The sequence below is a fragment of the Geotrypetes seraphini genome, chromosome 8 (assembly GCF_902459505.1).
Source record: "Geotrypetes seraphini chromosome 8, aGeoSer1.1, whole genome shotgun sequence".
NCBI lineage: Eukaryota > Metazoa > Chordata > Amphibia > Gymnophiona > Dermophiidae > Geotrypetes > Geotrypetes seraphini.
This window is the reverse complement of record NC_047091.1, coordinates 13,247,286-13,261,530: the sequence shown is the minus strand read 5'-3', so window position 1 is coordinate 13,261,530 and position 14,245 is coordinate 13,247,286. Positions and strand designations below refer to the sequence as shown.

Genomic DNA, 14,245 nt, shown 5'->3' with positions numbered 1-14,245 from the left:
ATTTAAATCGATTTGATTTAAATTAAATCCACCCTGATACAGAAAGACTGAAGAGTAGATTGGGGAGAGAACAACATAAGAAACATTGAGCATCAAACAGTAGGAAAAATAGCAAGAATAAATAAAGGCCCTCATTTGGCACAGTGAATCCACATCTGGAAGCCAGACTTACAGAAAAACAAAGATTTGAGATCAGCACAGAGCAGGGCTACCAAAATAGAGCAGTCTACACTAAATACAGAGATTTCAGAATCTAAATACACCTACTCTGGAGAAGAAACTTGAGAAAAGAACGTTATGTACATGTATACCTGATGCAGCCGTGCCAAGCAGGCATCCAGAGCAGCACCCTACATCTGAAGATATAAATGTACCCAGCAGGAATTCCCCACAGAAGGGGACACTCTAAGCAGGCCAGTGGATGTGCACTCCAGCTCCAAAAATGGAGGCTGGCCAAACAGCCAAATGGAGCCATGCTCTTCAACAAACAGCGAAACTGTGCCAAAAGGAGCCATACTTCACAACCAAAGATGGAGCTGCACCCTGGGGCTGCACCAAACAGACAAGATGAGCCTTACGCCACATTAAAAAGGTGTAGCCATGTCCAACCACCAAATGGAGCTGCATCTGTCGCCAATGATGAAATTGTGCTAAGCAAGCAAGAGAAGCTGTGCTGTATATCCAAAGAAGGAGCTGTGCTCCACCTTCAATTGGAACCGTGTTCTACCTCTAAAAATGCATTTCTGCTGACAAGTGGATGCGTTTTCAACATCAAAAGACAAAGCTGGACAAATCAGTCCAGGGGAGCCATGCTCTACATCCAAAGATGGGAGTCATATTCCACATGCAGCCGAAGTTACACTCCACATACAGCTAGAGAGCTGCATCATCACTGCAGCCAAGGATGCACTCTACCTCCAGTGGGGAAGCTCAGTTGGACAAGTTATCAGCTAACCATTCTACCTCCTGAGAAGATGTTCCATTCATAAGGTGCCACGCTCTAAGCTTAAAAATGGAGCTGAGCTATGGCAGGGGTCGGAATCATTCGGCCGTAGGCATCCAGAACGGAGCCATGTTGGTAAAGGCTGCACCCCAAGGGGCAAAGTGGAGAGTACCCCTAAAAGAAAATGCTCCCAAGAAGGAGCTGCTCATCACCTTTTGCACAGAGGAAGTTAGACTCTAGAAGTGGCCGCTCAAGAGAAGGAGCTGTGCCCAACCCAGAAAAAGGTGTCCCATTCTCCTGCTAGACAGAGAGCTGGTCAAAAGATGGTGCTTATCCAGAGATGAAACAGGGCCAAAGAGGCCTAAGGCGTCATGTACCGCAGCAGAAAGAGAGGTTTGCAAGGTGTCAAGAACCAAAACCGGAAATTATGCCAAGAGGGAGCATGCCAGATAAGCGGGCATGATAGGAGTGATGCCAAAGAGGGAGCCAAAGCAATGTGCCCCAAGGAACTGCAGCCAAAGGGACCACACACTGCTGGAAAGACTGGGCCACATCACCTGGTGTCAAACAGGTGACTGCAATCTTAGAGGAAAGGCTGGATAGGCCGCTGTCAAGGTCCCTCTTGTACAACTCAACTGCCGAGGCTCGTTGCGTCCATACATCTACAGAGACTCCCCAGCCTCTGTACATGAAGGACACTACCAGCACTGTCAAAAGCCGTCCTTGAGGTCAGCATCCCTGATCATACCCAGAAAGACATCCCATCCTTTCAGAGGGAATAGAAGAGGAAAAGTTCCAGCTTTCTTGAAAGAAAGGAACCTAGACTGTCCTCCATACAAGGGTGTCACTAGCAACCCAAACAGCGCTCTCACAAGCAAGCCCACCTGTGGACCCGTCAGGAAAAGAAGGTCTGTGAAATTGAGAGAAGTCTAATCCTCACAGGAAGATGGGAAAACAGGCAGCTGACAAGAATGGCAAGAGGAATCACAGAATGCCCCTTTAGAAAGTACTGGAAAATTGGTAGCAAAATCTTCAGCTTAAGAACAGGTCCAGGTGCCATCTCGCTTGAGGAGACCTTAAAAGACACCAAAGCTTTGGTGAACCGGAGGAGGTTTGATGTCAGGCACTGTAGTAGACCCCCTGCTGCTGAGTCATCATCTAAGGGGCTCTGTTCCAGCTATATCTCAGTGTCCTTGCCACTGCATGTGGCTATGGGCACATGCCTATAGGGTTGTGACCAAAGACACAGGTACCACCCTTTTGGAGCATGAGGAGTGTGCTTCTCTGCTCTCCATAGAGAAACGCAAAGCAGAGAGGAGCAAAGATGTGGCCTCAGGAACAATTAAAGGACCTATGGATCAGCATTTACAACCAATGGCAGTAGTTGTTTCTACATCTGTAAGAATTGTTTCTCTTTTGGATGTTTTTCTTTCACCAGCTGCAATTAGGGAGATGAGTAATGCCCTTGTTATAGAGAGCATAAGCCACCAACAGGGCCTAGCAATCCATTGGCTGGCCTCTCTCCCATATCTATTCTCTCTAGTCATGGGAATAATTTAATTGACCATGTTTAAATACCAACAGCAGTTACCTTAACTCTACCTTCCTTAAAAGAAACAACCGCAAAATTTAAAACACATGACACTTCATTGAATGATGTGACACAGGCTGTTTCTCAAATGGAAAGAACACTTCAAGATAGTTTGATCAATTTAACTAAATTTACTAAAAAAGCAACAACTAAGCTAAACAGAATAGTACAATCTCTAAAACTGAATTGAAGGTGAAGAAGGTGGTGCCTCAAGTTTCCACCTGTCAGGCTGCTAGCAAGGACAGCTTAGTTATTCATCATCAAATGGAGAATTTTGAAAAGGTTTCTAGAGCATATAATTTGCTTTTATTACATTTTCCTGTTACCCATTCCTAGCTCTTCTAGAGCTTTCCCAAATGTATTTAAAGATATCCTTCAGATTTCTGTTTATTTAATTAATGTTAATAGTATATATTATCCTCCTCAAGGAACTAAGGTGTTTTGGTCAGGAAGGAGCTTGTGATATTAATTTTGATATTGGATTTGTCAAAACTTTTAGAGTAATATCAAGATGTTATTTCAAAAAAGCAACCTTGCTGGTAATCTTTTCAAACAGAAGCTCAAAAAAATGTTGGTTTTGAAAGCCAGTTTTCAAAAAAAAAAAAGGATTTGTTGTTTGTGGTCAAGCTATAACAATGTTTCCTGTCTCCAGATCTACTCAACCTAAGTGGATATGCTAAAGGATTGTTGAAATGATTACAAACTGAACAGGATACTGCAGTGAGGGTAATATTTTCCATCTCTAAATATGATAGAATTACACAATATTTTGTTAAATTACATTGGTAGCCAGTAAATGCAAGGATTTATTTTAAGCTTCGTATTATGATTTTTAATATTCTATATGACCAAGTGTCATATTTAGTGGAATTGATTTAATCACCTTATTTGCCAGTGAATAGGATGCAGTGGCATATAAGACGCACCCCTTTTTAATACACATTTTTAAGAAAAAAAGTTTTCTACCATTTTTCATGAATTTCCATGATTTACTGTACAAATTTTATAGTTATGTATGTCCACAAAAAAATGTAACTAGGGAACCCTGTAGTTAGGTACCTTTTAATCTTCAATCTCAAAACCCAGAAACGTGACACATGTGTACAGTACGTACTTGTAAGACCTCGTAGCGTCAGAGTAGAAACAACGTGACTGTATATTAATATAAACCAGAAGTTTTAGACTGACTGAAATTTCAACTCATAATTTGATTACCAGCGCATAAGACACCCCTCATATTTTAAGGGGAAAAAAGTGTGCCCTATATATCAGCAAATATGGTTCTAGCAGGAAGACTAGGTCATATTGTATAGAAGCAATTATCTTCAATTTCCCTCGCCAAAGACAATTAGATAATTTATTCAATGGAAGGCATCCTTCTTGTATATACACACACATCACAACATCAGAACTGAGCCGATGGTTCTTCTCTCTGACACTGCATGAGTGTAGTGACTGTTCTAAACGAACGAGGTCTTGCAATACAAGTACATACAGTATTTTGTATTAAAGTTTTTGGGTTGTGGAACGAATCATCTGAGTTTCCATTATTTCTTATGGGGAAATTTGCTTTGATATATGAGTGTTTTGGATTACAAGCATGTTTTTGGAATGAATTATGCTCGTAAACCAAGGTTTTACTGTATACTGTTTTTAAAAAAATTTAAAGACATTCTTCTTGTTTCTAGTAATAGAAATATTTTGGAGGGGGTTCAGATCCCACGCATTTGGAGAATTTTCTTTTAGATAAAAAAAATGATTGATAATTCTGTTGTTTAGAAGTGTTTAAACAGGGCTTACGGCACCGACCAAGATGGAGGGTTAGGGAACTAGCTCCGACTCTCAGCAGCATATTGCCTCACTTTTCCCACTGTTTATTGTCCACCTACTGAGTACGTTGGAGAGCCGGGGGTGTGAGACACCAAGCGCGATTGAATCATGCCGTCCCGGAAGAAGACAGATAAGGGGAGACAGCTGTAGTGTGGAGGAGAGAAAGCAGGCCTCCGCCATGTGCACGGGACCTCCAGCATGTCCACGCGTGAGTCGGGAGACAGCGCTTCTGAGGACAAGTCGGAACGGGGAGCTTCCCCATCGGCTCTTACTAAAGCCGATTTACAACAGTGGGCCTCGGACATAAAAAAACGAGGTGGCGGCTGTAAAGAGCAAAATCAAAGATGCAGTCAAGGAGATCTGGCAAGATTCTGCAGACCTGCTGGACAGGGTGGAAGATACCAAACGGCAGATTGGAGAGCAAGAGGAAGCAGTGCAAGTGATCACTACCAATATGAGGGCTGTACAAAAAGATCTCCTGGACTGTTGTGCGAGAATGGAGGACCTGGAGAACAGGTCCAGGCGGAACAATGTACAGATCCGGGGTGTAAGATATAGGGGAGTATAGAGATGTCACGGCCGTGGTGTAAGAGCTGTATAAGTTTCTCTTTGCTAAGGAGGGGGATTCTGTCTCTGACCCGGGCACCCTGAAAGTGGATAGGGCTCACCATACGTTGGGTTCGAAGAAGGGGGATTTCCCTAGAGACATTATTGCCTGCATTCATCATTTTCACTGCTTACATTGGTGGGTTATGTTGAGGGTTCTGTGGTGCTTCTGTGATGTGCACTGTAATGTTACCTTTTGTTATTTGTTGGTACGCAGTGTTTAAGTTAAGAATTCCCCCCAAAAAGAAGTGTTAAAGCAGAAGAACACCTCACCTTTGAGAAAGAACAGTCAATCAAAGAAAGGCAAGGGTGGTGTCTTTCCAACCGGTAAAGAAGTTTTTATTAATCCTCCCCAGCCACTTTTTAATTGTTTAATAAAAACTTCTTTACCAGTTGGAAAGACACCACCCTTGCCTTTCTTTGTTTGACTATTTAGAAGTGTTAGTCAGGTATATTAAGGATTTAAAAGTTACTTTTCCAAGCTTGTTTATTCTTAATACAGGAAGATTGTGATTTCTCTGTTTTCTAGCAAAGTTCCTTCTTGATGTAGATTAGAAACTATTGATGCAATTTATATATTTTACTTTATTTTTATTTTTTATTCTTTATTACAATTAATTAGCAAGCATATAGGAATATCAATTCAACATCAGCATATACAAATACACATCAAACAATACAAAAGAAAATAATCATCATCAATGATCTAGTCCACATTATTCTGGCCGCACGTACCGAATCTTAGGACATTAAAGTAACTAAACTAAATATGAATATCTTTAACAGGCAAAAACATGTGGTTCACTTTTCAATGTCAAACATCCTCCCAAGCTAAGAAAAAAAAAAGGAAATCAAGAAACTATCTGCAAAGGTTTATTTTTAAGGAAACCATCTAACTGGACTGAATCCAAAAACACATTTATCACTTGCATACAAGATAAGGCATTCGCAAGGGAATTTTAAGAAGGTCATACCCATCGCTTGAGCAACAGAAACTGCTTCCTCTTCAAATGAGTCCGCTTAGATACATCGGGGAAAACTGTTACTCATTGGCCACAAAACAAAGCTTGTTTTTTCATGAAATACAACTTTAAAATAGCTTGTTTCTCTAACTCTGATTTTAACACAACCAGTAATGAAGCCGTGTTTGGGTTTTTTATCACCAGCCATGGCAGTAAAAGTTCCAATGTTCATAGGAATTCTATAAGCACTGGGAGCTTTTACTGCTGCGGCTGGCGATAAAACACCCTAATGTGGCTTCATAAAGGGGGGGGGGGTAACGTGGACAAGTTCAAAAGTGATGCAAAGAGGGGAAAATAACCCCAGCTATAGGTACAAAATGCTGGGCTCTAAGTTAGCAGTCATTAACCAAGAAAATGATCTTAAGCATCATTGTGGGCAACATATTGAAATTTCCAGCTCAGTGGACTGCAGCTGCTAAAAAAGAAAATTGGATGTCAGCGATTATTTGAAAAGGAACAGAGAACAAAAGCCCAAAATATCATTAGGCTTCTATATAGGGTCTTGGTGCCAGTGCACCTTGAGTACTGTGTGCAGTTCTGATTGCCCATTTCAAAAAAGGATATAGTGGAACTAGAAAAGTTTTAGAGAAAAGTGACAAGAAAAATTAAGGGGTTAGAACACCCTCCTTTATGAAAGGAGGCTAAACAGGTCATGGTTTCTCAGCCTAGAGCAGGGGTGTCAAACTCAAATACACAGTGGGCCAAATTTAAAAGCTTTGGCAAAGTTACGGGCCAACAAAAACAAGTGCCGTGGTTCTAACCATGTTTAAGGACAAGGTTTGGCAAAATAAACTAAAAGAGTGTCAACAAAAGTGGCCTAAGAAGCACCGCGGGCACATAATAAACTAAAACCCAACAAAAAATGTATAATATAAATAGTGAAAAATAAATAACAAAACCTTACGTGTGAAAAGGTTTAAAAATGCATAAATAAAAAGTCTGCTGCAGAGCGTGAAAAAAGTGTAGCCATCGCAGTGTGGCAATAGACTATAAAAAACATAAAAACCATCAGCTAATATTTTATGAGAACTTAAGATAACTTAAAATAACTATGTGCATGTTAAAAATAAAAAGAAAGAATGAAATAAAGCCATGGCAACTCTTACCTAGTAGAGACAATCTGTAGCGCTCTGAGTTAAGCAAACCAAAAGTAAACCCGTTTCGAAAAACAGCGGCAATTTAAAAAGGGGGGGGTGTCACATGATAATTGCCATAGTCACAACCATAATCATAAGCAAAAAGTGGCACAAAAAATGCTAAAGAAATCGATGGTCATATGATGAATTAAAACCTGATTAAAAATAATAAATAAAAGTGAAAGGTCTAAAAACAACTGACACATCGTGAAGATAGTATACCTGTCCTACATTGATATACCTGGCGGGCCAGCTCTAGTAGACATTTGGTATTTTCTCGCGGGCCTGAGTTTGACACCCCTGGCATAGATGATATAAGTGATGTAACAGAAATGTATAAAATAATGAGTGGGATAAAAGGTTAACTAGAGGAACAGTTGTTTAACCTTCTTGAACAAGACAAAAATAAGAGAACACTCCACTAAACTAATGACTAGCAGACAAAAATCACAGAATTTATTTTTCACACAGTATATGATCTGCAGAAATTTATTATGAGATTATGGACAAATTCTTGGAGGAAAAGTCCATAAAAATTATTAGCCAGATAGCCTTTCCAATACTTTTGCTACCCCTTTTCGAGTACTAGTCATCCCTGGAAATAAGCTACATGAAACAGATCAACCTTTTGGGATCTAGAAAGTACCTGCCCAACTAGCCACTATCAGAGACGGGATGCTGGCCTTGATGAACCTTGGACTGGCATGATATGGCTTTCCTTATATTATTAGGAGTTGGGTTTGTTTTGGAGACATTACCACACTACAAAAGTTGCCTTTTAGTTAATAGAGGTCAAAGTGTTAACTTTTTTGGGTGCTTACATTTTCCCATAACTAACTGAACTCACACTGTTAGAGCATTTAAATTTGCAAATTAAAGGGCAATTCTATAGCAGGGCACTTCCATTTAGGCACCCCCAAGGATGTGAGGTGGGGGCACCTTTCATGGTGGAACCTGGGTGTCTAGGTTCCATTATGGAATACTAGCATAATGTGGTATGGACAGACCTACATTTGGGCAGCCGCATTTACACCAGCCATACAGTTGGTATGGCTGTGGATATCCAGATGCTGAAGCTGCCCAAATGACAGTTTAGAGGGGTGCTGTTTCATTATCACATTTTCAGTAGTCAGGGACAGGGAAGCTCTGCAGGTCTCCAGAGAATCTGCCTGTCCCTTGCAATTGAAACAATAATGTTGGGGCACCACCCCGCTCAGGAAGCAGTGCAGTTGTAGGGCTCCCTCTCAGTTCGCTGTGGGGCAATTCCGCAACTTGGTGCCTCAGGCTAGGGGCCCCATCGTTATGCGCTCTGTGTCAATTCTATGACATCTCAGCATCAAGATTCTGTTGTAGAATACTAACATAAGGTCAACATTGGCCTCCTGTACCTTGTCAATGGCAGGCATAAGTGGGCATGCCTAAGTGCATCCAGTGACATGCTTGGTCTACAGCAGTGGTCTCAAACTCAAACCCTTTGCGGGGCCACATTTTGGATTTGTAGGTACTTGGAGGACCCCAGAAAAAATAGTTAATGCCTTATTAAAGAAATGACAATTTTGCATGAGGTAAAACTCTTTATAGTTTATAAAACTTTCCTTTAACAGTTAAAAGGAAAGATATATAAACTATAAAGAGTTTTACCTCATGCAAAATTGTCATTTCTTTAATAAGACATTAACTATTTTTTCTGCGGCCCTCCAAGTACTCTATTTTTTTCTGCAGCACTCACATTTAAAGTTCAATACCTTTTCTTTCTCAAAACTGGCACATTTCAATCACTATATTGAAAATAAAATCATTTTCCCTACCTTTGTTGTCTGGCGACTTTATTTTTCTGTGCTTTCAACTATGTTTCCAGGGCCTTCTTGTCCTTTGACTGTTTTTCTCTCCATCTTCACTTACTGCCTTGCATCCATTTTTGGCATTAACTTAATGTTCAATTTTTCTGCTTTCTTTTCAAAATCTATGTTTCCATGTCTTACCTTCCCTTCCTATCTCTCTCTTCTTCCGTCCTATTTCCATGGTCTGGCATCTCTTTCCTTGCTTTCTCTCTCTCCCTCCTTCCTTCCTTTCCCCTGATCTGGCATCTGTCTCCTTCCCTTCCCCCATGCCCTGGCATCTCTCCCTCCCCCTCCATGGTCTGATATCTCCTTTCCTTCCCTCCCTCCCATGAACTTGGCTACTTCTCTTGTTCCTCTCCTCTCCCTTCTCCTTCCTTCCCTCTCTTTCCCCAATTGGGTGCAGCAGCAACAGAAGCACCTTTTCCCTTCCCTATTTCCTGTGCAGGAGAGGCATTTCTCTTTCCCTTTCCCTCCCTCTCCCTGTACAGCAGCAGCAGCATTTCCCTAGGGTCCCCCTTTCCTATGTAGCAAAAGCATATCTTTTTCCCCTTCCCTTCTCTTCCTTGTGGAGCAGCAGCGTGTCTGGTCGGCTCGATCCGTTCAAAGCCGCCAGGTGGCAGCTCCTTGCGAGATCCGGACCTGCGTCTGCAGCCTCTCTGATGTTGTGACGTCAGAGAGGCTTCCGATGCAGGAGTAGATAGCGCGAGGAGCCGCCAACCCGCGGCTTTGAACGGAACGAGCCAGCCAGACACGCTGCTGCTCCAAAAGGAAGGGAAAGGGGAAGAGAAATGCTGTTGATCGCGTCCAGACCGCGAGCCACAAATAAAACCTGGAGAGCCACATGCGGCCCGCGAGCCGCGTGTTTGAGACCGCTGGTCTACAGTATTATATGCACTACGTATGGCACTACCTTAAAGAATAGCATCTAATGCAGGGGTGTCAAACTCCCTCCTTGAGGGTTGCAATCCAGTCGGGTTTTCAGGATTTCCCTAATGAATATGCATGAGATCTATCTGCATGCACTGCTTTCATTATATGCTAATAGATCTCATGCATATTCATTGGGGAAATCCTGAAAACTCAACTGGATTGCGGCCCTCGAGGAGGAACTTTGACACCCCTGGTCTAATGCACAAAAGTGCCTAACTTTTGACATGCTTAAGTGGTGCCTACTTTTAAAAGCCACTTTATAAAATTGCCCCATAAATTAAGCATGCCCTTACATACTGAGATTGAATAGAGACATTTTTTGTGTGTACACTAGTAACCAAAATTGTGAAAACACTGAGTTTTTTGAGATCACAGAACTTTATTCAACCGTTGCTTCAGTTACTTATTTAATAAAAACATAAGCATCGCCTCTGCTGAGTCAGACCACAGGTCCATCATGCCCAGCAGTCCGCTCCCGTGGCGGCCCTCTCAGGTCAATGACCTATAAGTGATCTTTTACTTAAAAACATTTTGCTCTGTATAGTATCCCTCTAATTGTACCCATCAATCCTGCAACATACGATATTTATAAACATTCTTTGATTGTTTATACACATTACTGGTAATATTTGTGTAGTAATTTTATTTTGTGGTTGGGAATGACTTAATAATTTGACATCAAAAAGGTAAGCAATCGGTTGTGTTTCTTTTTATATGTATTGCCAAGATTTTGAGCCCATACAGTACAGCAGGTTGTGTGTTTCATTTTGATGCTCTATTGTCGTCAAAGCTTGTGGGTGTTGTCTAAAGTTCTGTTGTGTGATATGACAAAATTTGAATTGTTATTTTTCATTAATTGTGATATAATTGCATTAAATGAATATTAATTGTCTAAATATACTAAAATTACAGTTGTATGATAAGTTTCTTAGAAACTTGACTGGTTGCCTAAAAAGAGCAACAGCCCTAACCTTAAGAAAAGAAGGCTACTGTTCCCAAGAGATTGAAGCCAAATTTGATCAAGGTTTGATCACCGTCCGGGGTACTGAAATTCTGCAAGAACTTTGAAGAGACTAGAAGCATCAAAAACAAGGCTGGAAGGGGCTAGAAAAAGGTTACAACACCTCAGACTGATAGGATAGTGAGAATGGCTCTACGGAAATTAACTACCGCTGACATCAAGAAGTCACTGGCTGAAACAGGGGTGTTGGTGTCAGGCCGGACAGTTTGCCGAAGACTAGTGAAAGCAGGCCTGTGAGCAAGAATTCCCAGGAAAAAGACCTTTTTCAATGCAGTTCAGCATCATAAACATTTGAACTGGGCTAAAGAGCATGCGAGCTGGACCATACACCAGTAGAAGAAGGTGTTGTGGAGCAATGAGACCCAAATATCCATATTTAGCAGTGACAGTATTCTCTATGTTTGTCAGCAACCAAGCGAGGACTGCTAGCCAGACTGTACTACTGCTACCATGTAGCATCCTATGAGTTTGAGGCTGAATGTCCAGAGATGTTCTAGGTTGATTGCAGGTGTTTGATGGAGTATTAAAGTTGACAAATACATAAAGAAGTTCATTCAGCCCAATGTCCTGCCCTCAGCCAGAGACATCTTTGGTTTCAGTCGACTATTCATTTTTCAACAGGATGGTACCCCATGCCACACAGCCAAGAATACCTCACCTGGTTCAAAGAGAACAAGGCTGATTTGCTAGATCTGGGAAATGGCCCAGATCTCAATCCCATTGAGAACCTCTGGGCCAGATAAAAAAGAGCAGTAGCAGCAAAGTGACTATCCAACAAACATGAGCTGACAGCAGCAAAAATCAACTCCTGATTCCACATAATGACACCTATTGATCTCCAAAGACTTGTGGATGGCATGCCAAGAAGATGTGAGGCAGTAATCAAGGCTAAGGGATATGAAACGCAATACTAGTGATACTGATGAAGTCATTGGATAACTAGACAAATTATCATTATTAGCTTGGATAGCCTATGAAGAGAATTATTTTTGTGAATATACCAATTATTATGCTGGTCTTAAGTGATTACAGAGTTTCTGTTATTACTTGAAAATTTATGCATTAAATACAATTATGATGTTATAGCCATTTTTTTTTTAAGCGTAATGCCTAAAATGCTAGTTATTTCCACAATTTTGGCCAATAGTGTATTTGCACACGGGTGAATCAATGCCAGTATTCTGTACATTTGCGCACACACACAAATGTAAGCACCCCGCTATAGAACTGCCCTAAAGGGTATATAATGACACCTAGTTTTAGGCAGTAGGAAGGTGCACAAACAGCGTGTAAATGACCTCTTTCAGAATACCAACTATTTGGGATTCTGCCAGGTACTTGTGACCTGGATTGACCACTGCAGAAAGCATGATACTGGGCTACATGGACCCTTAATCTGACCCAATCATGACTATTCTTAAGTTATGGTCTTAAGTAACATTCCTTTCATACTATTATTTCAAACCGAAACATGCAAAAAGTAGCATTTCAGGCTTTTACATATTTTAAAATATTTAGGGCCTGTTTAAATAAAAAGCCCACAACTTTTGAGCCCTCTGTGAGAAACCCTCACAGATTAGTCCACCAATATAACAACAGTATTTCATAAACATTTGTATGCAGCCTGTCTGGAGCAGTTTTCAAAGGATAGGCTAAATAATAAATGAAATAAAGCTGTTAGTTTTCTCTGTTAGTTATGTGGTGTTATTGTTGATAGCAATTTTAAATCCATAATACTACACTGACAAGAATTATCAGATTCACTATTTTCCCACTATGGTAACATACTATTATTAACATTTGCATTTATAATGACAATCTTGCTAACTTAGCAAAGCATGACTACACTGTTATGAAATCTGACACCAGAAATCAGTGTTCATCTGCATATTACCATCCTTACTGATGATGCCAATGTCAACAGCATAGTACAATGAACGTTAACAATACATTTTGGGGTTTTTGTCTTAAGCACTAAGTTTTCATATGAATATACATTTTAGTACACAGGAATACAAGTACCAAAGTATTTCAATTTCTGTGCCATCATTATATTTTAAATGTCCAGGTATATCTAAGTGTGCCGAAAATCCTTCACGCTTAATTTATATAGAATATTTATTTTTACACCCACCCACTGCTCATGTAGATAAGAATCTTAAATTTATAATTTTCCCAAAACTGCAAAAACATGTTAACACACAAACCCGTTAAGAAAGTGAAACTATTCTAAAGTAAGACAAGCACTCCGGTTTTTTTGTTGTTGTTATTTTATGTTTTTGTGGGTTTTTGTGTTTTGTTTTGTTTTTTGTTTGTTTGTTTTTTTTTTGGGGGGGGGTTAAAGAAAAGTCAACAAAAGATGTAGATGAAAGGCTACCAGACTACGGACAAGAATAAGAGCGATCGGGACCAACGCCACTTAGACTTCAAAGAAACAACGGCGAAACGTCGGTCGCCCCGGAATGGCAACACAAAACGCGGCGATGGCATCACAACAAGACGCTGGGTGCAATGCAATAATCAAAAGCGAGCAACACACGAGAGCGAGCAACAAACGGGAGCAGAACTGACCGTTAAAAAAAAAAAAAGGGGAACATTCTTGGTAGTTTTTAAAAACAAAACAAAAAAAAAACCCATAACGCGCCGCATCCGTTGGTCGGGAGATCCCCCCCCCCCCGAGAAACTACCATAAACCAACCGCCGTTGTTTTGTTGTTTTTTTTTTTTTGTTACTCTCAGCAGCGCATAAAATGTCCTCAGCTCTTACAAGGGACCCTGACCTAGAATAAAGCGACCCTCCCCCCTTTGTTCGGGACACCAGTCTCTTCTCTCCACGGGCGGCGGGGAGGGGGCGGCACGGGCTCGTCCGTTGCACAAGACCGCGCTCGCTCCACACAGCGCCTTCCTTCCTCCTGTTCAGTTCCCTCTCGCGGGCGCCTCACTACAGTGCGTCGGACCGCTATCCCTCCCCCCCCACTTCTCTCAGGGAGCACCGGGCCTCTCACCTCCCCTTTCTCCCTCCCCCCCCCGTACCTGACAGAAACTCCGGCAGTAGTTCCGCGACGAGCTCTCGGCCACCTCGCCCCTCCGGAGCTCGCTCTCCAGCTCTCGCAGCATGCTCTGCAGGGCCGGAACCGGCGGCATCTGCCCGCGCTCAGCGGCACAGCACCCCTCCCCGTCCGCCATCTTCCCTCTCCCAAACAGCGCGTAGGCAACCGCCTCACGTGACCCGACGCGCTCCGCGCGACCCTCGGCAGCCGCTGATGACGTCAGGAAAGCCTGAGGGGAGTCGGAGGCGCTGCGGGCGGGAAGGAGTTTCGGTGGCG

General features: G+C 41.8%; 1 protein-coding gene across 2 annotated transcripts in view; it reads right to left on the bottom strand.

Annotated features, from left to right (window-relative positions):
* The window catches only part of RLF (RLF zinc finger), a 91,417-nt gene extending 77,196 nt beyond the window's left edge, over window positions 1–14,221 (bottom strand). For both annotated transcript variants that reach the window (XM_033955429.1, XM_033955428.1), the window contains exon 1: window positions 13,953–14,221. Coding sequence is in view for 1 of the 2 variants with exons in the window: in XM_033955428.1 (XP_033811319.1) it covers window positions 13,953–14,105 (153 nt within the window). In the remaining variant the exon portion in view is untranslated. The remainder of the gene's footprint in view (window positions 1–13,952) is intronic.
* Window positions 14,222–14,245: the final 24 nt, after the last annotated feature.